This window comes from Meleagris gallopavo, chromosome Z, assembly GCF_905368555.1.
Source record: "Meleagris gallopavo chromosome Z, MGAL_WU_HG_1.1, whole genome shotgun sequence".
In the NCBI taxonomy this organism is placed as follows: domain Eukaryota; kingdom Metazoa; phylum Chordata; class Aves; order Galliformes; family Phasianidae; genus Meleagris; species Meleagris gallopavo.
Genome location: NC_139435.1, coordinates 73273832 through 73298985, shown reverse-complemented (window position 1 = coordinate 73298985; position 25154 = coordinate 73273832). Strand labels below are relative to the sequence as shown.

General features: G+C 41.2%; 1 protein-coding gene across 2 annotated transcripts in view; it reads left to right on the top strand.

Annotated features, from left to right (window-relative positions):
* Positions 1-6083, top strand: part of KCNN2 (potassium calcium-activated channel subfamily N member 2) — a 71469-nt gene extending 65386 nt beyond the window's left edge. For both annotated transcript variants that reach the window (XM_085213053.1, XM_085213052.1), the window contains exons 7-8: positions 3727-3796; positions 5187-6083. In XM_085213053.1, the coding sequence (XP_085069179.1) occupies positions 3727-3796; positions 5187-5474 (358 nt within the window). In that variant the 3' untranslated portion in view covers positions 5475-6083. The remainder of the gene's footprint in view (positions 1-3726; positions 3797-5186) is intronic.
* The last annotated feature ends 19071 nt before the right edge of the window (positions 6084-25154 follow it).

Sequence of the window (25154 nt, the reverse complement as noted above, 5' to 3'; positions counted from 1 at the left end):
AGGGAGAGAAAGGAAAGCAAGGTTACCTTACTTCCTATTAGTAAATCTAGGCTTACAGACATTGCTTCTCAGTTTCATAACAATGTTTTAAGTGAATAGGTAGCTAAGCCTTGAAGGTATTAAGCATTCAATAACCTTGATTACTATTTCATACTAAGGAAACTTGCAGGATTAAATGTTACTATGCCGCAGATATACTTGAGGCAATAAAAAGACTGCAAATGCTGAGGCATTTTATTAATTAATTTAAGTGTATTAGCCTAGTTGAGTTATCCTTTTCAGCTTAAAGGACTGAAAGGGAGACAGCGAGAGGGTGGGCAGGGGTTTTAGGGTACAGGATGGCATGTCCTATATATATCCTTTGCTAGCCTTGAATGCCTTATTGCAAAGATTATTCCTTAACATTTTAACCTTACTATTTCTTGTGTGTATGTGTGTGTGCACTTGTATGCAAAGAAGAATCTAAAAGGCACAGCAGGCTCGATCTGCAGCTCATGTATCATTCAAACGCAGGAGAGCTTCATAGTGTGTAAACTGTTGTCCTGCACAACGAAAAATTCATTAATTGGGTTGGGTGGAGAACATGGCAGCAGTAAGTTTCTTCCTTGCTGTGCCAGCCAAACTTCAGACAGGTGTGTTAATAATACATGTAACTCTGCCCCTTAGCACTGTGTATGCAAAATGTGTTATATTCAACCACGAAAAATTTTCTCAGTATGCTAAGGAATGCCTCATGGATGAAAACATTGCTCTAGCAGTTTGCTGTCCTCTAGCTGCAGCTGAGTAGTCGAATGTGATTTATTTTCTATCCCTGTACATCTCCGAGCTTTTTTCAAAGGTCCAAGAAATTCATGGTAGAATATGGCTCTCTTTTATCTTTATGGATTCTTAGATTTTTTTCCTGGCCCCCTTCCTTCAGCTTTCCAATCATTTGGCTGAAGACAGGAATAAAACAAATGAAGCTTCAGGGCCAGTTTCATACTTAAAACCAGAGCAGGCTCTGATAACAGTTTCAAACTCACAAGTTCAGTCCTAAAATGTTATTCTCCATGACTGGCCCGGATGATTTTGCTTCTCACGCATACTAAATAAGGTGAAGATCTTATTGTCATAATAAAAAATAATATATTAGAAGCCATTTCTTGAAAATTACAGCTAAGCAAATGTACAGATGATAGTTAATGAGAAGGTTCGAAGGTTCCTTCATCATAACTTCACCTGTGGCAATTACTGACTGGAAGCAGTGGCAATTCCCTAGTACTTCTCATCTGCTGAATTGAGCTCACTGTGCTCACCTGGTTGTTTTAGTATCTTTTACAGTTTTTTTTTTTTTTTTTTTTCTTTTGTTTTGTCTTTTTATTTCAACAAAATGAAAATAGAGCTCGGAAGTAAGTTTTATGAGCTATTCCTTTCTAAATTTGCAGAATTTACCACTGTCTGCATGCAAAAATAGATTTTTTATTTGTGAACTTCAATGGTCTGATTGCTGCCATGGAAACGCGATCCAGAATCATGATCTTTTGCTGTGATAAGTGAAGTTTATGAAGTCAACATGTTTCATATTTCCTCTTAAAGAATTTAAGAACAAAACTCTGACATTTTTCTTTATATCTGGCTGATGCAGCTAAAAACTTGCCATTACCTAGGGATACATGTTCTGGGTTGACTATGGTTAGGAATTATCACAGTGGTGTCAGCTAGTACCTTTTTTTATTTTTTTTCCGATTTCTAAATATTTTCAAAATTCTACAGTTGACATGCTCACTTAGCAGGTAGATAAGGAAAGCAGAAAGCACGTGTTCTGCAAATACTGAGAGAGCTTTTGAAACAGTAGGATTACTATTCTCTAGTCAAATCATTACATACTTACCTATTACTAGTTATTCTCTTTGAGACTGCAAAGATACATCTCCATACTTCAGAGATGCCTCCGTATTTTTGCTTTAGAATAGCTCCAGCTCATAAGCCTCTGAAAGCACCATTCCTACAATCTGAATTAATGTTGTGCTCCAAAAGAAGCCTTCAGGGAAAGGCTTCTGGAATGTCAATTTTTGTGCAAACAGTTGGAGTCACTTCACTTTTCATAACTTTCTTTCTCAGGGAGGTTAGCCCAGATATTATAAGAAATATGTGCGTAACTACAGATTTGAACAAAAAATTCCCAATTCCCAAGAAGACTTCTCTTGAAAAAACATGTATCTTCATCTGCTTCTGTGTTTAGGAATTCATTTGTAGCCATTTCCCCGTGGGAAAATTAAGCATCCCTGGAAAGGAGTCCAATTCTGCCTCTAGATTAAAATAAAATAACTTTAAGCCCTCATAGAAACATACAGCTGTTGAAGAATGTTGTTTAGCTCCAGAAAACTGGAGAAACAATTCTGATCCCACTGCAGATTTTAGCAGTTTTGTCATTATTTTAAAGGGGATCAGAATTTCCACATTAGTGTTTAGAGCACTTAGAGGCCCACAGAAATGTAGAAGAGTAACTCCTTTACAGCTGCAGTGGGTATGATACCGGACACTCTGGTGCCACTGTTATGACTTCAGTTCTTGTTTATACAAAAACAGGTTTATATGGCTAAGTGAAATCATGTTTGCTTTACAAGATACACTTAATCTTCTAAGTTGCACAATAATTGAGAAATAGGCAGCCAAGGGCAGCTAGCAAATCATACGCCACAAAATGCTGCCAGAGTTATTTTCATTTGGGAGCTATCAGATGGTTAGCTCAGTTGGCCCATAACCTACTATAGACTGCATGGCACCTTGTGTCTTCTGTAAATCAGTGTTATTTTTTGAAAAATGCTGTATCTTGCAGCATTCAGCAGAAGAATGACTGAAAGTGCACGTAATTCTCTGCTGCAAAGCACTCATGTTTGCACAAGAAGTTGTTTGTTTGTGAGAATTACACCTATAAGCCACTCCTTCAGTAGTTAATTTACTTTGATTCAGGGAACCTATAAAAACTTTTGTGTGTGTATCTTTCAAATATTGTGCACAACTAATTAGTAGTAATGCAGACAGCTAGGTATTAAAGTGAAAAATAATTTTCTTCTTGCATACTTTCTCGCTGCTTTAGTTTAAATAGTACCTTGTGAAGGTATGTCTAGTGTGAGTTTAAAATGTAAGCATATTTAGATTCACAAGTTATGTAAGAAAATTAAGCGTATTGGCAAGTATGCTGGTTATTTAGCTGCTAGTCAGATGGGAGTTGTGTTTAAATGAATGTGAAACTCACTTATCACTGTATTTCCATCAGGTTCGAACACCTGCCAACCCAATCCATTTCCGACAGAACAGGGCTAATACCTGTATCTAGTCATGTAGGCATGGGAAGATTCTTGCTTACTACAACACTGATGAAAAAAAAAAACAAAACAGTTGTTCTATGTTTCTTCCTATATCTACTTGTCACGATACTGAGGCTTTGAGGAATGTTTTGGCTTTCTTTCATGTAGTCTGGATAAACTGTTACCTCCCTTTTTGAATTCAACTTTAATCATGGCAAACGGTTTTCTCAAGGACATCACATTTCCTTGCTCTTTCCTTTTTTTGTGGTGTTGAAGAAGCATGCTTCTCATCGTAGCAGGCACATGAGCGGTTTTGACTTTACACAAAGTACTCAAGGCATTGTCCATGCAGTTACTTGTTCTCGTTTTATGCATGCTTTTTAGAAATTCTTATGTGATCTCTCACACGCGTCTGACTTAAAATTCCATTTTTTAGATTAAGAAGTGTGAAAATGGAACAAAGGAAACTGAATGACCAAGCCAACACTTTGGTGGACCTGGCAAAGGTTAGTAGGCAATTATTCTTGTTTTAATATTCATCCTTTCAAAATGGAAGAGTTTGCAAATGCAACTATTGTTGACAAGTGTGTGTGTGTGTGTGTTGTGGTTTTTGTTTAGGAGATGAAAATATGGATTTGTTTTGGGTTTGGCTTATTAAATGAAACGTCTTCTTTGTGCCTCTGACAAAATGCAGCCAGGCCTCAGCAATGCAGTGCTGTGCATTGAAGTGGTTTCATTTCCAATGAAAGTGGCTTTACCTTGAGGAATCATAGCACACAGGCTCTAACACTGAAATTAACAGTTTAGTGTTTATTTCTCCTTTACCTTAGAGTATCACCTGACAATTTGAGTTATTGAAAATACATTTCACTCTACTGCTTCCTGATAAACAACTGATAAGGACTTTTCAGAGATTATTTAATGAAGAATACTTCACCTTCAAGGGATTATGTTATGGTATCTTGAAAGGAAGAGCAGAGAAATGAGTTATCTACACTCATCGGAAGTACTTTATATTTCAGGCAGTCTGTCCTTCAGTTAGTTTTTATTCTCTTTGGATGGTTTGTGAACTTTAGCCGGTTTGTCTGTTGAATTATATATACTTTTAGTTTAAGTCTAATCTAAAACCTCAGTTCACAAGAAGGTGAAATTCAGTGTTTTTCACCACTTACCTGCCTCACTTGAACAAAAAAAAACAACAAAAGGAAATGGAAAAAAACAGAAAGTGATGGCCTCTGCGACGTCAATTCTGTTCGCTGTGACATTTTAAAGTTCATCCTGTATAATTCCTGTAGCCATATGCTGTTTTTGTAGAGGGAAGGTGAATAAGAAAACACAGAAATGGAAGAGTACGCAATTCAGTTGTGCTCCTTGCACTGCAATTCAAAGCCAGCCCACTCAACTGCTATTACTACAGGCGGTATAAGAAACTTTGGTCAATGTAAGGAGAAAACAAATGAACAAAATTTGTGTTCTTCTTAAAAGAACGAAAACTTTTAAGAGGAAATGCAGTAGAGTCAAGGGTACGTAACTGCTTTGTCATGCTTAGTCTTCTCATGGCTTACACTACTAACTTGGCTCATGTCTCATTATGGTGCGTTTCTAAGCACCTGAGCTTCTGAAAAAAGGTCTGGTGTTTTATCTAATTCATTTACATTTTGACTTTCAAAGTGCTTCTCAAAACACATTACATTTCTGCTCAATAAATTTAGTAGCAAGTTTATATACTAAATAATTTTATTCTACAAGCATAATTATTTCACAAAGCTACATCTTATTACATTTTTCTTTTTTGTGTGTGTGCGTGTGTGTGTGGAGTGCATATGTATATTTGACTGCGTGTTAGAATATTTGCAAGATCTATCTAAACCATTGTTTACATTCTTCTGCTTTCAGACTCAAAACATCATGTATGACATGATCTCTGACTTAAACGAAAGAAGTGAAGATTTTGAGAAGAGAATTGTTACTCTGGAAACTAAACTGGAAACTTTAATTGGTAGTATTCAAGCTCTCCCTGGACTGATTAGCCAGACGATCAGCCAGCAACACAGGGATTTCCTTGAGGCTCAGATGCAGAATTATGATCAGCACGTTACCTACAGTGCTGAGCGATCACGATCTTTGTCAAGAAGAAGGAGATCCTCCTCCACAGCACCACCAACTTCATCGGAGAGTAGCTAGAAGACAATAAGTTAACTGCAAAATAAAGACTTTTTGCCATCATATGGTCAATATTTTAGCTTTTATTGTAAAGCCCTATGGTTCTAACCAGTGTTATCTGGGTTCTGATGTCAGAGTCCTGGATACCTGAACACAATGTTTTAGGCCAAAACGAGTGAAAACTCCTCTTCTTCTTCTTTTTTTTTTCCCCCTCCTCCTCTCAGATGCACAATGAATGCACCTATTATTGCTATATTACATTGTTCCTCCTGTAATTTCACTGATTTTTTATTCATGCATTTCAAACAATCTTTACTTACTAGAATATATAATATAATAAAGAAGTTAATTTCTGCACATTATTTCTTGATTACTTGAACTTTAACAATTTTTTAAAAAAGCTCACAATCACAAAGTCTAGTTATAAATCTTTAAGAAACAAAATCAAAGCATAATCATTATCCCTCAGAAGTAATACTGATTCTCTAAACTTTGCTTGCAGTGGAGGGGGAAAAAAATCTGTGTTCATCTAACAGTGTGCTGAATAATGTATAGTCATTTTAAAAGATCAACAACAGCTTCAATTTCAAAGGGGATTAATTAAAAATATAGTTTATCCTAGAAAATGAATTACGAAGTGTGGTGTCTTTTTTTTAGATCCTTTTAGAGTTTTTGTACACACGGCCATAGGTAATATATATATACACATATGTATATGAAATTAATTATGCACTACAAATGGCAAAGAATTTTTAAACCAAATATTTGCAAAGCTGCTGGTATGCAAAAAGCACATGTAAGGTCCTGAGAATAAACACTCTTACTCTCATAGTTGTGCCAGGTAAGTATATCCAGAGAGACCATCACTTTTAAAGTGGAAGTCTTCCATTAATGCTGTTTGTGTTTTGAAAATAATAGGTTGCTCCTGATTTACTCCTCTCTTTTTTTTCCTTTTTTTTCTTTTTTTTTTTTCTTTTTTTTTTTTTTTGTGTGTGTGTGTTTCATTTTTCTGGAGTGAATTATGGACACCTGGTGTACATGCTTGTGTGATGGCAGTGCAGTGTTCTGTACATTGCATTTAGGTGATCCATGTGGTTTCTGCTGTGCAGTCAAAAGCTTTGCAAGGAACTTTTAACAGTATTTCCAAAAACTGTAGTAAACCTACTGTAGACTACAGTTACAGCAGTGAGGTGTCTGCACGACTTTGCTTCCATGCAGAAATAATAAAGTCTGCTGCTTTCTTACAAAATACAGAGCATAGTGTACACGTATGTGAAAAAGTTCTGCCTCTTCCCCTGGTTTGTGTTCCAGAGTAGCAAACGTAGGTGAGTTTAAATGCTCAGCACATGCAACTTGCATTCTTGATTCGTCTTTATAAACAGAAAGTTATTTGACCTTTGTAATATTTTGTAGTATTTACTGCTTATAAAATGTAGTAGCCCTGCCTACCTTCCATTAATTTAAACTCAAGGGTGACACTGTATCTAAACATAACAAGTAGATATGCCTGTCTGTTTTCAACGAATACAGTGTCAGTCCAGATGTAACCAATATCCGACTGGAGGAAGCAATTGCCCTTTGGAAAGTTAAGAGGTTTGCTTGGTAGTGATAGCCAAGGATAACAGTAATGTAGAAAGTCAGGACAGAGCCGTGCTAGACAAAACAGGAGAGCAGTTCTCTCCAAGCCCATGAAATTCTCCAAACCAAATACATATTCTGAAAAACAGCAGACGCTTTGGGATTATTTATAGTATGCATGGCTTCTCCAAAAGTAATGCCTCCTGTTATTTCCATGGAAAATACAACTGATACAAAATCACAGTAACACTATTTGATGAAGAAAATTCTCAGCTATAGAATGCTGTTTTTCAGAGTAGCCAACACCACTAGCTGTGCATATTTGACAGCAATGAACATGAGCCTGCAGGATGTACTTGTACAGATCTGCACCAGCAGAGGACAACCACAGTAGCTGCTGCTGCAGCTGAAACGCATCACACACTGCCTCGCTGCGCTAACACCCAGTGTTCTTAGGTCTCCATAAACATTCAGCAGGAGCTGGTGAATGTCACTGGATGCAGTTTTTTTTTTCTGCAAGAATAATCCAATTTCCTCAGTCTGCTCCTTCCCCTCACAATACTTACGAAGAACTAGGGGGTGTGGGACTGGGACAAAACTCTCTCCCAAAAGGACAAGGTGATATCCACTGCTCAGTGGCGGAGCCTCTGCCCTGTTGTTGCTGAGCAGAGCAAAGCTGTTTGAGAGAGAAGGACGGGTGGAAACAGATACCTACTCGGCGTTGTGGGTGTCCCCCCCCCAGACCATGCTCGGCTCCCCAGGTGCCTCTGCGGAATAGATTTGAGGCCCTGGAACCCGAGGGAGAGGTGTGTGCAGGTGTGGAGGGAGGCCCACCCGTGAGGGTGCCTCGGGGGAAGTGGTCAACCCCACGCCTCAAGACTTCCTCCACATGGAAGGACAGAAGGGTGGTTGTCATAGGCGACTCCCTGCTGCAAGGAACCGAAGGCCCTATATGCCGGCCCGACCCTACCCGCAGAGAGGTGTGCTGCCTCCCTGGGGCATAGGTCAGGGACATTGCTAGGAGACTTCCCAGACTGATCTGCCCTTCTGACTACTATCCACTATTGATAGTACAGGCTAGCAGTGAAGAAGTTGGTGAGAAAAGCCTGCAGGCTATCAAAGATGACTTCAGGGGACTGGGGCGGGTAGTTGAAGGAACAGGTGTGCAGGTGGTTATTACTTCAGTGGCAGGAAACGATAGTGGATGAGCCTAAAAACCCATCTCTTGAACAAATGGCTTAGGAGTTGGTGCAAACGCAGGAGTTTTGGTTTTTTTGATCATGGGGCAATTTACTCGGCACCTGGCATGATTGTTGCAAATGGAAGCAGCCTGTCTCCATGGGGAAAGAGGGTTCTAGCCGAGGAACTGGCGGGACTTATTGACAGGTGTTTAAACTAGGTATGAAGGGGGAAGGGGACAAAATGACGACCGCTGGGACTGAGGGGCCAGTTGGAGGCTCCAAACAGAACTTGATGGGTGGAGACAGTGGAGTTCAAAGGCTTGGAGAGAGTTGGAGGGATGCTGCTTCTCTTAAGTGCCTGTATACTAATGCGCGTAGCATGGGGAATAAACAGGAAGAGCTGGAGTTCTGCGTGCGGTCGCGAGGTCATGATCTCATCGCGATCACAGAGATGTGGTGGGACAGCTCGCATGACTGGAATGTTGTCATGGAGGGCTATGTGCTTTTTAGGAAAGATCGGCTGGCTAGGCGGGGTGGTGGAGTTGCTCTTTATGTGAGAGAGCAGCTCGAATGTATTGAACTTCACTTGGGGGAGAGTGATGTAGCAGTGGAGAGCTTATGGGTGAGAATCAAGGGGCAGGCTGGTAAGGGTGACACTGTTGTGGGTGTGTACTACAGGCCCCCTGATCAGGATGAGGAGGCTGATGAGGCCTTCCAAAAGCAACTGGATGTAGCGTCACGTTCCCAGGCACTGGTGCTTATGGGGGACTTCAGTTATCCAGATATTTGCTGGACAACCAACATGGCCAGGCACGCACGGTCCAGACGGTTCTTGCAGTGCGTTGAAGACAACTTTCTGATGCAGGTGGTGGAGGAACCGATGCGGGGCGGGGTGTTACTGGACCTTATTCTCACCAACAGGGATGGACTTGTTAAGGAAGTAAAGGTTGGGGGCAGTTTGGGTTGTAGTGATCATGAGATGGTGGAGTTCAAGATCCTGAGCGGAAGAAGCAAAGCAGTAAGTAGGATTGCTACCCTGGACTTTAGGAGAGCCAACTTCGATCTCTTTCGGGACCTACTTGGAGCTATCCCATGGGCTTGGTGTTAGAAGGTAAGGGGGCCTCTGAGAGCTGGTCAGCATTTAAACAGCTCTTCTTCCAAGCTCAGGATCGGTGCGTCCCTGTGAGCAAGAAATCGGGAAAAGGTGGCAGGAGACCTTTGTGGATGAGCAAGGAGCTCATGCGCAAGCTCAAAGGAAAGAAGGTCCATGAAATGTGGAAAAAGGGTCTGACCACTTGGGAAGAATATAGGAATGTAGTCAGGGCCTGCAGGGATGCAACGAGGAAGGCTAAAGCCTGTCTGGAATTGAATGTGGCTAAAGTGATAAAGGATAATAAAAAAGGCTTCTTCAAGTATGTTAACAGCAAAAGGAAAACTAGGGAGAATGTGGGCCCCTTACTAAGTGAGGGGGGGGTTCTGGTAACGGGGGATGCTGAGAAGGCAGAGATGCTGAATGCTTCTTTACTTCCGTCTTCAGTGAAAAGGCTCTCCCGCAGGAATCCCACACCCTGGAGGTTAGTGAGAGGATCTGGGGAATGGGAGACTTCCCTTTAGTCAGGATAGAGGACGTGCGTGAGCGCCTAGGCAGTACTAAGGTCCACAAGTCCATGGGACTTGATGGGGTGCATCCACGTGTGCTGAGGGAGCTGGCGGAGGTCATTGCCGAACCGCTCTCCATCATTTTTGAGAGGTCTTGGATAACAGGGGAGGTCCCTGAAGACTGGAGGATAGCCAATGTCACTCCGGTCTTCAAAAAGGGCAAGAAGGAAGATCCGGGTAATTATAGACCTGTCAGCCTCACCTCCGTCCCTGGAAAGGTGATGGAACAGCTTGTGCTGGATACCATCTCCAGATAACTGAGAGAAAGGAGGTTATCAGGAGTAGTCAGCATGGGTTCACCAAGGGGAGGTCGTGCTCGACCAACTTGGTGGCCTTTTATGATGCTGTCACATGCTGGGTGGATGGGGGAAGAGCGGTAGATGTAGTCTACCTTGATTTTAGAAAGGTCTTTGATACTGTCTCCCACGACATCCTTATAACAAAGCTGAGGAAGTGTGGGATAGATGAGTGGACAGTGAGGTGGGTTGAGAACTGGCTGACTGGCAGAGCGCAGAGGGTCGTCGTTGGTGGTGCAGAGTCTGGCTGGAGACCTGTGACCAGTGGTGTCCCCCAGGGGTCTGTGCTGGGTCCGGTCTTGTTCAACATCTTCATCAATGACCTTGATGAGGGGATAGTGGCCACCCTCAGCAAGTTTGCTGATGATCCGAAGTTGGGAGGATTGGCTGACACGCCTGAAGGCTGTGCTGCCATTCAGCGAGACCTGGACAGGCTGGAGAGCTGGGCAGTAAGAAACCAGATGAGGTTTAACAAAAGCAAGCGTAGGGTCTTACACCTAGGGAGGAATAATTGCATGCACCAATACAGGCTGGGGGATGAGCTGCTGGAGAGGAGCTCTGCAGAGAGGGACCTGGGTGTCCTGGTGGACGACAGGTTGGCCATGAGCCAGCAGTGTGCCCTCGTGGCCAAGAAGGCCAATGGCATTCTGGGGTGCATTAAGAAGAGCGTGTCCAGCAGGTCGAGGGAGGTGATCCTCCCCCTCTACTCTGCCCTGGTAAGGCCTCATCTGGAGTACTGTGTCCAGTTCTGGGCTCCCCAGTACAAACAAGACAGGGATCTCTTGGAAAGAGTCCAGCGGAGGGCCACAAAGATGGTGAAGGGCCTGGAGCATCTCCCCTATGAAGAAAGGCTAAGTGAACTGGGTCTGTTTAGCCTTGAGAAAAGACGACTGAGAAGGGACCTGATCCAGGTTTATAAATATCTGAGGAGTGACGGCCATAGCGGTGAGGCCAGTCTCTTTTCAGTGGTACGTGGAGACAGGACGAGGGGAAACGGACAGAAACTGCAGCATAGGAAGTTTCGCACGAATGTGCGTAAGAACTTCTTCACGGTGAGGTGACGGAGCACTGGAACAGGCTGCCCAGGGAGGTTGTGGAGTCTCCTTCTCTGGAGATATTCAAGTCTCGCCTGGACGCCTACCTGTGCGACCTGGTGTAGGGAACCTGCTTTGGCGGGGGGGTTGGTCTCGATGATCTCTAGAGGTCCCTTCCAACCCCTACAATTCTGTGATTCTGTGATTCTGTAAATCAATTACACACCTTTATTTCACACGCATTTCCATTTTCTCAGACTGCTCCTTTTCTGCTGTCTGTAGCATGGCAATCAAATAGGAGAAGAGGCAAACCCCCACCTGGCCACAACAACCCTTCAGGTAGTTGCAGAGAATGATAAAGTCACCCCTGAGCCTCTTCTTCTTTAGACTGAACAATCCCAGCTCCCTCAGCTGGTCCTCCTAGGACTTGTGCTCCAGACCCCTTATAGCTTTGTTGTCCTTCTCTGGGCACACTTCAGGGCCTCAGTGTCTTTATTGCAGTCAGGGGCCCAAGACTGAATGCAGTACTCAAGGTGTAGCCTTGAGTAGTATGCATGTACTATGTAGGATGAAATTTATTTAAACTTAGTTATAAAATTAGCCTACATCTGTCAATTATTTAGACTCTAATTCTGTATCTGTTAGCACAAAGTCAGAGAAGGCTGGGTTGTAACCCAGCCAGTTACACTTTTTCCTCCAAAACTGAAGAAATATCTACATGCATCTTTTCCCCTTTTGTAAAATAAAGAAAAAGGGATATATAAGAGATGTGTTATAGTCAGGTGTGTTGAGGCTGATATGCCTCTGATGTGCCTGAGTACCTCACTGTCTGCCTACTAGGCCTCATCCAGGAACCCTGCAGTAAATAAGCATACCATGGAACTTCAACTATCATGAACAGCATGATGTGCAAGTTGAGCAGAATTAAACAAGAGAGGGGAAGATCTGTTTGTTCATGCACATGACGTAGGGCTTAACGCAGCACCAAACCTAATGCAGACATTTGACTTCCTGCCAAGGAGTACTTGCAGCCAGGCAGCTCAGCATATGGACAGAACAGGTGCAGTACAGTCTGATCTAGCAAGCTCTTGAAAAAGCTAAAATGGAATCTGTTGCCGGAACTGGCATGATGTACATGCTGTATGTTAGGCTTTTTCATAACAATGCAGTTAAAGTTTGACTGGGCCAATAATTTCCAAACGTTTCTTCTGTAGAGGTCTGCAAGCCTTTCTGAATAATGTACAGTATGCCACACAGCTGGAGTGCCGGAAAAATGGTAAGCCACAAACTTGAACCTGTTGTAATCAAGCATGGCAAGTATCCAAATGAGATGGAAAAGTGTAAAATGCTTTATACTGACTTCCCCTGCATCCAAATTCGCTTAAACCCATTAGCATCTTCAAATATTCAGGAGAATCAAGACATTTTTCAATTATAGAGGGTCAAGGCAACAACCTTTTTTTATAGAGTGAGAGGTTCTACTTCTGAAGGATTTTTACTCTCACCTTACTGGCTTCCAAACCTGCATTTTCAAATATGCCTGAAGTCTAAGGAGAAGCTCCATGTTATGCTGTGTGGCTACAACAAATCAGATCACTGAGCAGAGAACCATCTCCACTCCAGGCAAATGATCAGACATCGCATGGCATTGGGAATAACAATGAAGTGAGAAGAAAACACTGAGGCAGATTAACTGAACAGCTACGGGCTTCAGAGCTTAGAAAAGTTTTATGTGAAAATGCTTCACAGGCATCAAATGAAAGGATTGCAGTTATGTTTCCTGATAATGAATGGTACAGACACACTTTGCTTAACGGTATCCATCACCTGATAGAGAGGTCACCAAATTATTACAGAGGTATGAGGGTCCTGTGAGGAATGTGTTATTGTCAGGAAGCACAACTACCTTCACTGCAGGGTCTTTCTTTGGCCCCAGTGCAGAGTCTTTTCTGCAGAAGTGCTAGAAGAGGTCTATGCCCTCTGCATTCACCTGGTCAGCAGGTATGGCAATACCTTCTGCTGAGAGCTTATCACTTCCCAGATCAGGTTTAGAGAGAAGCAGCTTTCCTGTGAATTCCCAAGCTACGCTAGGAGATAACAGAAATAGCTGGCAGAGTTCTGTTCCTTCAGCCTTTTTAGTTACAATTTACACACAGAGAAACCTACTTGAGTATTGAAAGTGCAGTGGCAGGGAAATAAGCCACACATCACAGCTAACAAGTGCATAAAATGATACATAAAAACTGTAGACTGCTTTCCCAGTAGTCCAATATTGATGATTATATTTCCCGGTTTGCAGTTTTCTCCAATGTATAAAATACATTTAGTGATGAAGCTACATTTATTTTCAATTTGAAGCAATTGCTGTAGTACAGCAGCATGAACTATGTGCACTTCCAGAACTACAGATACTCTTTTCAGTGGAAACAGAAGAGAGATGGGCAAGCCTTGGGCAGGCTTTGCAATCAAGCTTTGCAACCACTTCCACAGTGGGAGAGATAGGACAGAGGGCACCGCCTGGAACCTCTCTGTCAGTGATCACCATATAGGTCTGAATTTCTTTTGGAGGCCACATCCACACCTGCCATGGAGCATACATGGTCTGTCTCCGCAGACATGCAGACGAGGTTTAGGGCATCATAAGTATCTTCTCCTGCAGAGGACCTGGGGGTCTTGATAGATGAAAAGCTTAACACGAGCCAGCAGTGTGCCCTTGCAGCTCAGAACGCAAATGGTATCCTGGCCTGGTCTAGTATTAAATGGAGGCTGGTGGCCATGCATGTGTCAGGGGGGTTGGAACTTCATGATCCTTGAGGTCCCTTCCAACCCTGGCCATTCTGTGATTCGTGATATCTGTTTGTAGCCCAGATTGCACCAGTACAAATATCTACTCCGTGCCATCTTTCTATTCAAAGATCTCCAGCTGTTCCATACAGTATTCACAGATGACTAGACAAAAAGAGAAAAAAGACCATCTGCTACTGTAGAAAAGATTTGCTTTTAATTGTTTAACATTTGTCTTTTCTTTCCCCTGCATAAAAAAGATTGAGAAGGAAGATATGGAGAACAGTATTGGTTTTCCTCAGTGAGAACACACTGTTTCCATGACATTTATGTATTAAACTTCTTCTAAATGACAAACAGATTGGCAAAATCTCTCTCTCTCTCTCTCTCTCTCTTTCTCTGGAGCTGTTTTCACCCTCCACACATTCATCTATGCTTCAGGACTGTAAGAAGGACATTGTCAGATGCAGACGGTATTTTGTAATCTTCTGGGCTGATGAAGAAAATGTTTCTTATTCATATATGAAGTGCTCTGACAATTGCCGCTGACATTTGAATGCACAGTTCAAAATGTACAGTTCCACCTGCCTTGACACACAAAATTGCCCCTGCACTTGCATTGTGTCAGAAGTAGTTTGTAGTTATTTGAATGGCTTTGGCTCACTCCACTTGAGTGCACAACATGTAGCCTGAACACCAAGCCTAGCTACAAGGCAGCTGCACAAATAGCACAGCAAAGGACGTGGTCACTTTGACCTTCTGGAGAGTGAAAAAGCATTATCCCACTGTTCAATGATTCATTTAAGCAGATCCAGAATTTTCCCTGCACACATACTGTGGCTCCAAGCAATTCTCAAGATGATGTCAGAAAACCTTGATGGCTAGTAAATTCCTGTTTCTGTTCTATACTGTGGCATTTACTGTGGTCTGGGCTTTGTTCAGCCTGCAGAAAAGAAGGCTGCAGGGCACCTAATTGCAGCCTTTCAATACCTAGAGGGAGCCTACAAAAAGAGGGAAATCAACTCTTTGAAAGGGTAGATAACTACCAAGGGAAAGTAGTTTTAAGTTGAGGGAGGGAAGGCTTAAATTGGATGTCAGGGGGAAGTTCTTTACAGAGAGAGTGGTGAAGTTCTGGAACAAGTCTGCTGGAACAAGGTTGCAGATGCCCCGTCCCTGGAGGTGTTCAAGGCCAGCCTGGTTTAGCACTGAATGTGCAAGTTGGTGGCCCTGGAGGCAGGAGGTTGGAGATTCACGGTCCTTCAGGTCCCTTCCAATCTGGGCCATTCTGTGATTCTGTGATTTCTTGTAGAGATATTTCACATGGAAGAGAAGTCACAGATAACAGTGTTTATCTTTGTAAGTTAATCCATAGGAAATACTACTCTTTTCTCTGAGATCCCTGGGGAACACCACTTGTGACCGGTCACCAGCTGGATTTAACACCACCTTTCTCTGCGCCTGGCCATCCAGTCAGTTCTTTACCCAGCAAAGAATGTATCTGTCCAAGCCATGGGCTGCCAGCTTCTTCAGGAGAATACAATGGGTGACAGTATTGAAGGCTCTGCTGAAGTTGAGATAGACTATGTAAACAGCCTTTCCCACATTCACTATGTGGGTCACATGGTTGTAAAAGGAGATGAGGTTGGTCAAGCAGGATCATGAACCCATGTTGGCTGGGCCTGATCCCCCAGTTGTCCTGCATATAGCACATGATGTGTTCTATAACCTTACCTTATACTGAGGTCAGGCTGATGGGTCTGTAACTCCCCAGATCCTCCTTATGACACCTCAGTAACATTAGAGCACCTCACTGTTTTTTTCTCTTAAGTGTGCAAAATCACATTTATTTTCACAAATCTGTTCATCTTCACAGCTACTTAACATAGTCTGCTTCAAGATATCGAACATCTATCAGATCACTAAACAAAAAGAAGCATATCAAATGCAACAGGTTCCAGCAATGGATAGTGTGATAATCAAATGCAATTAATCCTCACATCCTTTAAAATATGTACTTTTCTATGTTATGTTATTAGGCTCTACAGATGGGTTAAAATTCACTGCAGTATCTCTCTATCGGCTTCTGAAGAGTTTCCTAGGTACCGGAATGGGCTGCCCAGGGAGGTGGTGGAGTCACCGACCCTGGAGATGTTCAAGGAACATTTGGACATTGTTTAGTGAGACTAAGGGACATGGTTTAGTGAGTACTATTGGTGATTGGTAGATGGTTGGACTGGGTGATCCTGTGGGTTTTTTCCAATCTTGGTGATTCTATGATTCTATGATTCAGCTTCAGACTCACATACATTGCCCATGCTACTATGTAGCATGGTAGCTACCATTTGCTTCAGTTTTTCCAATACTTGCTGCTCACTCTTTGGTCCAACAAGGAAAAGAAAGTAAGAAGTGGAAAGTAAGAAAGCGGAAGATTTTGTTTACTAGCAATGCATTGCCATGTCTTATTCATGTTGCTGTTGGAAAAACATACAAAACATAGCTAGATCGAGCCCTGAATATCACTATTCATTGCAGAGATTTTGGACTAGATGACCTTTAAAGATCCCTTCCAACTCTACAAATTCTATGATTCTATCTGCAAACCTACAAATACTTTGCATCACAAGGCAGGAATGCTCCTGCTCAGATTATATTTCTTGTCAAATCCTCATTGCTGAAGTCAAATATTACCATTATTTTTGATGATCCGTGTTGAACAATAGAGCAAAATAAGTTTATGATAGTTAGCAAAGATCAGGGTTTTCCTGTCACAGTACATGTGGTGTCACAGCACACAGTAAAACACCCTTCCTCTCCCAAAAAACATACAAGTGTTACAAATTTGAAAGCCCACCAAGTTCACCAAACAAGACTATAGTAGAGTTTGGAAGTTGCAATCAAGATCAGAGCCCTAAGCTCTTGGATCACCCCAGCTATGCTTGAGGCATTTCTACCAGCAAGTCCTTGGCAGCTCTCTGTTAAGCATGCTGAAGTTTCATGTTATATTTCAAGAAGGCATAACCTTTCACATATCTTGCCTACAAACCCTTAATACCTGACTGCTGTTGGGGTCACACGGGATAAACGTGGAAATGCACAACTGTCACCAGAGCTTTCATTATACAAGATCTTTCCATTAGTCTTTGTTTGTTTTAAGGACAAATATACGACTGTGTCAATTTCATCAATATATTTACCATATATTGAGGCAGTCCTTTCAACCCATGTCACACTGCTGCTTGTGGAATTTCAGTTTTCATTTTGTTCTGATAACTGTCTACAGATTCACTGCAATTTCCTTTGACATGGCAAATAACTTGAAAGTGTATCAAGTACCATCTATCTAAAATTAAGAAAAAATAATAAAAAGCTCAGATTGTAGACAACCCACTAGCAAGAATTAAGATGAAAACATGTATTTATAAAATTAATTTACCTACAAGTTTAACTGTTGGAATTTTCCTTCTATTTCTTAATTCCTGAGGCCTTCATCTCCTGCTTATTTCATTGGTGTAGAGATGCTTCAGCACAATTAAGGGTCCTAAAGGACCCTCTCAAGGTCCTTAGGGACAATTCTGAGGTTTTTCTCTGCTGTACTCTGAAGTGACAGCACTTCCTGGCCCTTCTTTGTCACACAGAAGTTCTGTAGTTTCCCTGTTGCAGACTCCTGAGACCCAACTGGCATGCTAATGAATAGATTGTAGTCATTCTGCTTTCACTATACTGGTACATAAATAACCAGTTTAATTTTAGAAGCTAAAGCATTCTGAAAGCTCTATCAAATGTCTTGATACTTCACACATTATAATTCTTGTAATGTATTTTAATACAAAAAAAAAAAAAAAGAAAAAAAGAAAACAAGAACACAGAATTGTCTCTAATTTAATCAGTCATTTATATTCTCCTTTGCACCCTTCAGAAAAACTGAATGTATTTCTGTCATTGGAAATACAAAGTTCCCATGCTCTTTAATAGGTTTTTCTGAATCTTTTCAACACTAAGGACTAGTGATTTTTTTTTTAGCTCCTGTCTTCAGGACAATCAGCAGCACAAGACAAAATGTTTCTTAGCACTATAGTACATAAAGAAGACAAATGTCCCCCCGCAAGATCTCTTGAAGTGAAAAGTTTCTATTGTCTGCTAACGAAGTTAGTAGCATAAAGGTCAACAATAGCCATCCTTCCAAGCAGCTCAATGATTCCTGGATGTAAATGGCAGGCAGGCCAGTGACAAAATGCAAAAAGAATCTTAAGAGCATTGTGTTTTGTTTCTAAACAGTCTGTTTCATGGATCAGAGGCTTTAAATGAGTCTTTGTTTTTCTGTGTGCTTTCTCTATGAGATAATGAAGGAAAGGTAACCCAGGGGAAAACCAAATCAGGTTCGTGGTAGCACTGCCCTTTTGTAGTTGCACATTGAGAAGTGTAGGTCAGAGATGCTGCACTTCTTCAGAAGGTGCTAAAATTACAGTTTTAAAGATATACATATTAGTGACTGCTGTTGTATCTTCCTAACAAATAACTCCTCAGTCAAGGCAATGATACTCCTGGCTATGTTTACACTGGAATAGTAACTGATTTCTGGCTACACTAGAGTAGCATGCCCTTTTGTGGACTCTCACAAACCAGACTTCTGCTTTTCCCAGGACTGCTGAATAGTGGAGTTTCTCTGTGCAGAGATGAAGTCTTACATGCACTCAAAGTGTATCTAGAGTAAGAAATACATGCTGAGTCTGTCTGTCCTCAATACAAAGCAATAATAAAGAGAGTCCAAGCTCTCTGTGACATTATCTTGTTGCTCTGCAGTCCGGATCAGAAGCTAATGAAGATTTGGGGCAGGCTTACTGCTGTCATGAAAAAAGACGAGGTTTCAGTATTTAGCAGGAATACTGAATGTACCACCTCAGTCTGCTCAGCAATAAATAAAAATGTGGTCTAGATGACACAAGTGTCTACCTAGATTTGGTTAGTCTGGATGACTGTAGCGTTTCTGGGCTGGACTGGTACTTCATGGCAGCACACCTCTCTCCTCTACAGACCTAGACTTCAGCAGCTACCCCTGTTTAAACGGCAGAGATATCAATAAATCTCTTATCTCCACAACCTACTGCTCCAACCATGGTATGAATCCTGTTCAAAACAGGGTTTTTATTTCAGCTGTAGCACTCAGCATGATTTTTTCAGAAACCACATAAACAGAGTTAATGAACACTTGCTATTAGAGGAAATTTTACAGAGTTTGGTAACTGTTGTTACGCCACTAGCAATGGCCTTCCAGTCTGCTTTTGAATGAGAAGGCACTTGAGGAAAATAAATGAAACACTAGCATACAGCCCTCCAACAGAACATGATCACTGCCTTGGAACATATGCACACAAAGGAAGGAACAATCAAGAATTAATTTGTTTTCCCACCTTCAAATTTCTTCCACAAGCTTGTGAAGAGTATGCAGAAATTTCCTGTTATATAACAGTGGCCATCACATATCACCAACATTTATTTTTCCATAACTTCAGCAGGCTGAAGGCAACTGTTGTCGAAGAGGTCAAGTGTGTCAGAGAGAGAGAAAAAAAAAACAACTACACTCATTACCAAAATGCAGACAGTGATACTGTGATCAGCTTTGGGATTGCCTTGAGCCTGTGATGGAGAATCCTGTAAATAAACTTTTAGTTGCTTTTTTTTAAACTATTATATTTACAGGCAAGTGTTGGGTACAGCCAAAAGCATGAGAATACAATCTCTTCTTCAAGCATCACCTCCGTCAAATACAATGAGTTAAGTAAAAAGATAATATTTGAATTGTGAAGGGATGCTCACAGTCATAATATGCAAAGACTTTCACTGTACTCACAGAGCAGGCAAGATAGAAAAAACCTATCATTTAAATCTTATAGCATCTGAAAGTGGTTTCTTTAACTTCACAAGCCCCTGGCCCTGTAGCACACATTCATTTCTGCCAACATACCAAAATCCCAGAGCTTAGCATGAACCAGCTGATTCAGAAAAGAAAAAAAAATACTGCTGCCAGTTCACAAACTGTATTTCTGTGACTACAGAGCTGTCTTCTGGCACCCGGCTGAATACCAGCTACAGCAGCCTTCCCATCCAGGAAAATAAGCCTCCTGGGAGATCCAAATGCTTCTTTACATTTAATATTAACAGCAGATCCATTTGGGGAAGTGAAAACTTAAATTAGGTTGCTATAAATACTGCCTGTCCCAGAGTCATCAGAGGGAAGTTCAATTAAATCAGATGAGTCCCAAAAAGCGTATTCTGAAAATGAGATAATGATGAAACTTCATAATATTTTGTAGGGTTTTTTATTTTTTTTTATTCTTGGTTTTAAGTTATCCATTTGTCAGGATCTTAGACGAAAGCTCATCAGAGGCAGAGACCAGGAGTGTTTTCTGTCGAAATGCAACAGCTGCTTGTGAGGCCTTTTTGAAATCGCCCTGAAACCTGAACCATTCTGGAGGGAAGACTGAAACAAAATAGCCTGTAAAGAGCAGCTGTATCTGAGGAGTTCGGCCTCAGTGTTGCTGGACTGTGGGCTCCCCTCAGAAAGTTTTTTCAGCCTCTGAAAAGAAACCTCCCGAAAGCAGAATCAGAGGAATTTTTAAAACTTCCCTTCACCACACAGCTCTCTGTTTTGATTTTTGTAGCCTGTGGGGATCTCCAGTATTGCTAACAGTCCTCTTACTGGTATGTGGATGAAGCAGCCATCTCTTTAATTGGGAAAGAAAGCTTGACCTTGTATACTAAATAAAGAAAGTTAACAAATGTATACATCCCAAATCGCTTACAATGGAAGTTCAACCATCTTGAACTCCATGCTTCTCCTACACTACAGAGAGTAGAGCATAGGACTCTCCTAAACGTTGTCCTTGCACAACAAAATCAAAAATTGTCTCTTTTCTGTGTGTTGCCATTGTGTGTCTATGCACTTACAATACACATACCCTTTGCAGAACTTTCCACGTATGCAACTAATATGCACAGGAAGCTTTGTCATGCATAAGACATTCTTCATAGCTGAGGTTTTCTTGCTGCCTGCAGTCTGTCATTGCAGCCTGATGCCTGCCAATCACATCAGCACTGAGGGCAAGACAAAGATTGATTCACCAGCATCAGGGCTGCAATGAATCTCTGCCAGGTGGATTTGCAGGAAGCTGCCTCTTTCATATGCCTGACCAAAGCCTTCATCCCATTTACTGCTGCTGCCCAGTCACATCCCTTCTTTGCAACTTAGTTTTACCACGACAGTACCAGCAAGAGGTTTGAAAGAGAAGGTAAGGATCCAGAGGATGGCTGTCTACCACTTTCATTTTTGGAACCTGAGAGGAGAGTCAGAAGGATGGGAATGGGGAATCACAGATCTCAATTGACAGCACTCTGCTGGGAGCAAGGCAGTCAGCCAACGTTAACTGTTTTCCATTTCTGATTTTTTCTGCCCTGCTAAGGGGAACAGGTCAGAAGAATATCATTTCACAGTACGTGTTTGCTCATTGGCAGCTAAGCATCTTTCTCACCAACTGTGTGGTGAGAAAGAGGTATAAGATACTTCATAGAAAGCCTCTTCCACTTTAGCTCAGCTACTGCATTTAAATTCAAGAACTTAGGAACTGTTTAAATTCAGGTTATTCCTGAAGAAGCTTGTCTGAGCTGCCTTGCAGATGTGATCTTCCTGGCCTTGCATCTTGCTGGCCCTGAGCAGCTCCCTGTGTTCACCTTGGATCAGCCTCATCTGAGGGCTAGTCTGGCAGACATAGGTCTCCTCACTGTCCCTCTATTCATGCTTGAGTAGGAGTGGTGAGGTGGGGAAATCCGTGGAAAGAGATCTTTTGTCTCATCCTCCCTGTAAACCTGCTTGTTAATCAGCCCCTGTAGCCTCTGCAGAGTCCCATGAGTTATCAGCAGCAGTTTTCAGATTATCTCTGAGGCAGACGCCTCAGGGTAGGGACGTTCCCTCTCACATATTTGCCCAGTTTCGATGCACTGAAGCCCTAGGTTAGTCAGTGTTCTGTTTGATTTTCAGAACTTGTCAATGTCTGAAGTCACAGCTGAGAGTGAACTGCAGTCATTCCAGTGAATTAAGTGCCTTTCTGGGGACTTGCATTTCTTTAACTTGGCTATACAGGAGAGTTACTCTAATACCAAGCACTTTCAAAGTGCAGTTTATTTTGATTGGTTCCAGTGGACTGTGCACTTGCTACCTTCTTATTCCAGTTCAGACCCCATAGCAGAAAAATAAAACAAAACAAAAATATCCAGGCCACTGAATATTTCCATTTATTTATTTATTTATTTATTTATTTATTTATTTGGTGAACTTCAGAAATAATTTTTCCTGAAATGCAAGAACAAAAAACCTCTTTTTTCCTTCCTGATGCAACAGCTGTATTTAGATGCTGGAAACTGTTTCTTCAAACAATACTTCCACAAAAAGCTTTATAAATACATAATGTCACATTGCAAAAGCATGTGTGGGAGTTATCTTGAGCAAGTTGCTTTGTATCTTTTTAGCCAGTGAAGAAACAACATCAAAAAAAATTGCTATGGTAAGGATGCATATTTTTTCCTTTCTTCTTAAAAAATGTAGCTATATTACCTGGTCACATAAACTACAGGTTACTGATGTATAAATGTTCCAACCTACCTTTTCACTCAAATTCAACATTTTTTAACTTGATTTCTTTCAGGATCAGAAATTTTTGCCGTGCAACTCTTAATTTTCTGGATGGAATTCAGATGCAAATATATAAGCATTGTATTGCCCCACACAACACTCACACTTACTGTAAAATAAAAAACAGTTTAAGATGTCTCAGCCATACACTTGGTAGCATTATGTTAGTCTATCCACACTGTGCAGTCATATGTATCAAAGTATTCACACATTTTGGTTGAGACTGATTTAAGTAACGACTGCTGTATACTGTCAAGGATGGGGATGTCAGCAGGAGAGGAGCATTGAGCACAAAGACCTGTCACTACTCCCCCTTCTTCCAAAGTCACTCAGTGCTAAAAGGAGCTCTTCCCTACCAGACCACGTCGACTTTCATGCGACAAAATAATCTCATCTGCTCTCACACCTTGCTCTGTCTTACCTATTATTATGCTGGTTGGTGACATCAGCGGTGGATGTTGGTCATGTGGCAGTAAAGGTTGAACTTTCCCAACAATATTCAGTTGTTTCTGTGCAACAGATGGCAGCAGAGGGGCAGTCAGTCAAAATGACGTCTGTCATGGCAGTGGATACGAAACAAGATTGTGTCACTGAGTTCCTTCCATTGCACCCACTGACAATCATCAATGCCTGATGAGTTTTTACAAAGTGTGGCTGTTATCACAGTGAAGTGGTGTTTCTTGCGTTTCAGCTGTGGTGACAGGGACTATGGTTTACCTCTAATGGTGCAGATCTTCACAACTGCGGCATGCAGGCTCCTGTTGTGGTGAAAATGGTGGTAACTATGTTGAAAAACAGTGTTTTGCACCTGAGAATTTTCTCTATTAAGTAATGTTGTTGTGCTCTTTGTGTCTGTTTATGGAAATAAATAGGAGAAATTACTTTAAATGACTTATGAATATGTCCATATATTATTGGGTTCCCAAGAGAACATCAGAATGAGTCAGATATAGTAGATACTGTTCTACTCAATGACCTGTAACAGCACTGCTTTATGATGAGGGTGTGTCTGGGGATGCCATGGGCCTATGTGCCATTTCCAGCTTTGTGGGTCCAAATTCAGGCCTCTCCATGCATGATCAATTTGCCCACACTCGGGCATCTGAGAATCTGCCTTTGCAAAGCCACTTTAGAGATCTGCTGATGAAAATACTGAGTTAAAGGAAAAAAAATCATATATACCAGCTAACATCTCTCTTACTGCTTTAAAAATTTTATGTTAATGTTTATTCAGAAGTAGCTTGGTACCCTTGTCAGAAAAAGGTCATTTAATACAAAGCAGAGAACACAATTTTTCCATAATTAAGTATTTATTACCAATACTTGTGACTGTGATATATTGTTCCCTTTGTGGTTTTTTTTTTACATTCCTTTTCATTGAAATCATATCTTCAGTTTGGCTCCATAATTTGGAGGCATCTTTGTATTGTTAATGAAATTGCTGTAAAACTGAGAGCAATTTTTAAATGGCTTCTTTGTGTAGAGTTTGTTCAAGTTCAGTCAGACTGCCAAAGAAAGAAGAATGTCCTCTTTCATGGAAACTGTATTTTTGTTCTTCATTGATTTTCTTCAAATGGAAATAAATACAGACAATACTTTAGAGAGATATGTCTTGTTTCCTGCCTATGCAGGAGTGTTTATGATCAATATAAAATGAGTTATGAAATACGTGTTGTTCATAATTTTTCACAGCAGTTTGCAAGGAAAAAAAACCTTGACAATGTGTATTCTCCATTCTCTAAAAGGCAAATAAAACATCTTGGAATACTATTTTCTTTCTAGTTTAGATAGAAATAGCTAAAATGGGTTAAAAAAAAACCTTGATCTACTTTATCTTTTAAATTCTTAGACATATATTAAATATTTTTGACGTTTTCTACATTTTCTTTTTGCATTTCTTTGCAATGGTAGCCAATCTCTGTTCACTTTTAATCTGTAACATAAAGGATTTGAATGTTTATAGGGTCCTTTCAAAATAAAATAGTTTTTTTTTTAATTTGTCCTTGTAAAAAAATGACAGAATGGGTGAGATTGGCAGGCATTTGTGGAGACCACTCAATCTAGTACTTCTACTAGAGTGTAAGGGTTTTCCACAGCTTTTCCGAGTTACCTGTGCTAGTGCTTGGTCACCCAGCCAGTAGAGTATTTGCTGTTGTTCAGAGGGAAAGGACATTCTGTGTTCCACTCTGAATCCATTGAGTCTTGTCCTTTTACTGACATAGTTGAGACAAGGCTGGTTCCATCTTTATATCCTCTTTTCTGGTATTTATAGACATGGATGACATTCCCTCTGAGCTTTCTTTTCTCCAGGCCAAACAGTCACAGTTCTCTCAGACTTTTCTTATACAAGAGATGCTCCAGTGCCTTTATTATCCTTGTGGATCTTCCCTGGACTCTCTTTAGTATTTCCATGGCTCTCTTGTACTGGAGCGACCAGAACTGGCACGCTAGGTGTGACTTCATTAGACTGAGTGGAGCTGACGAAT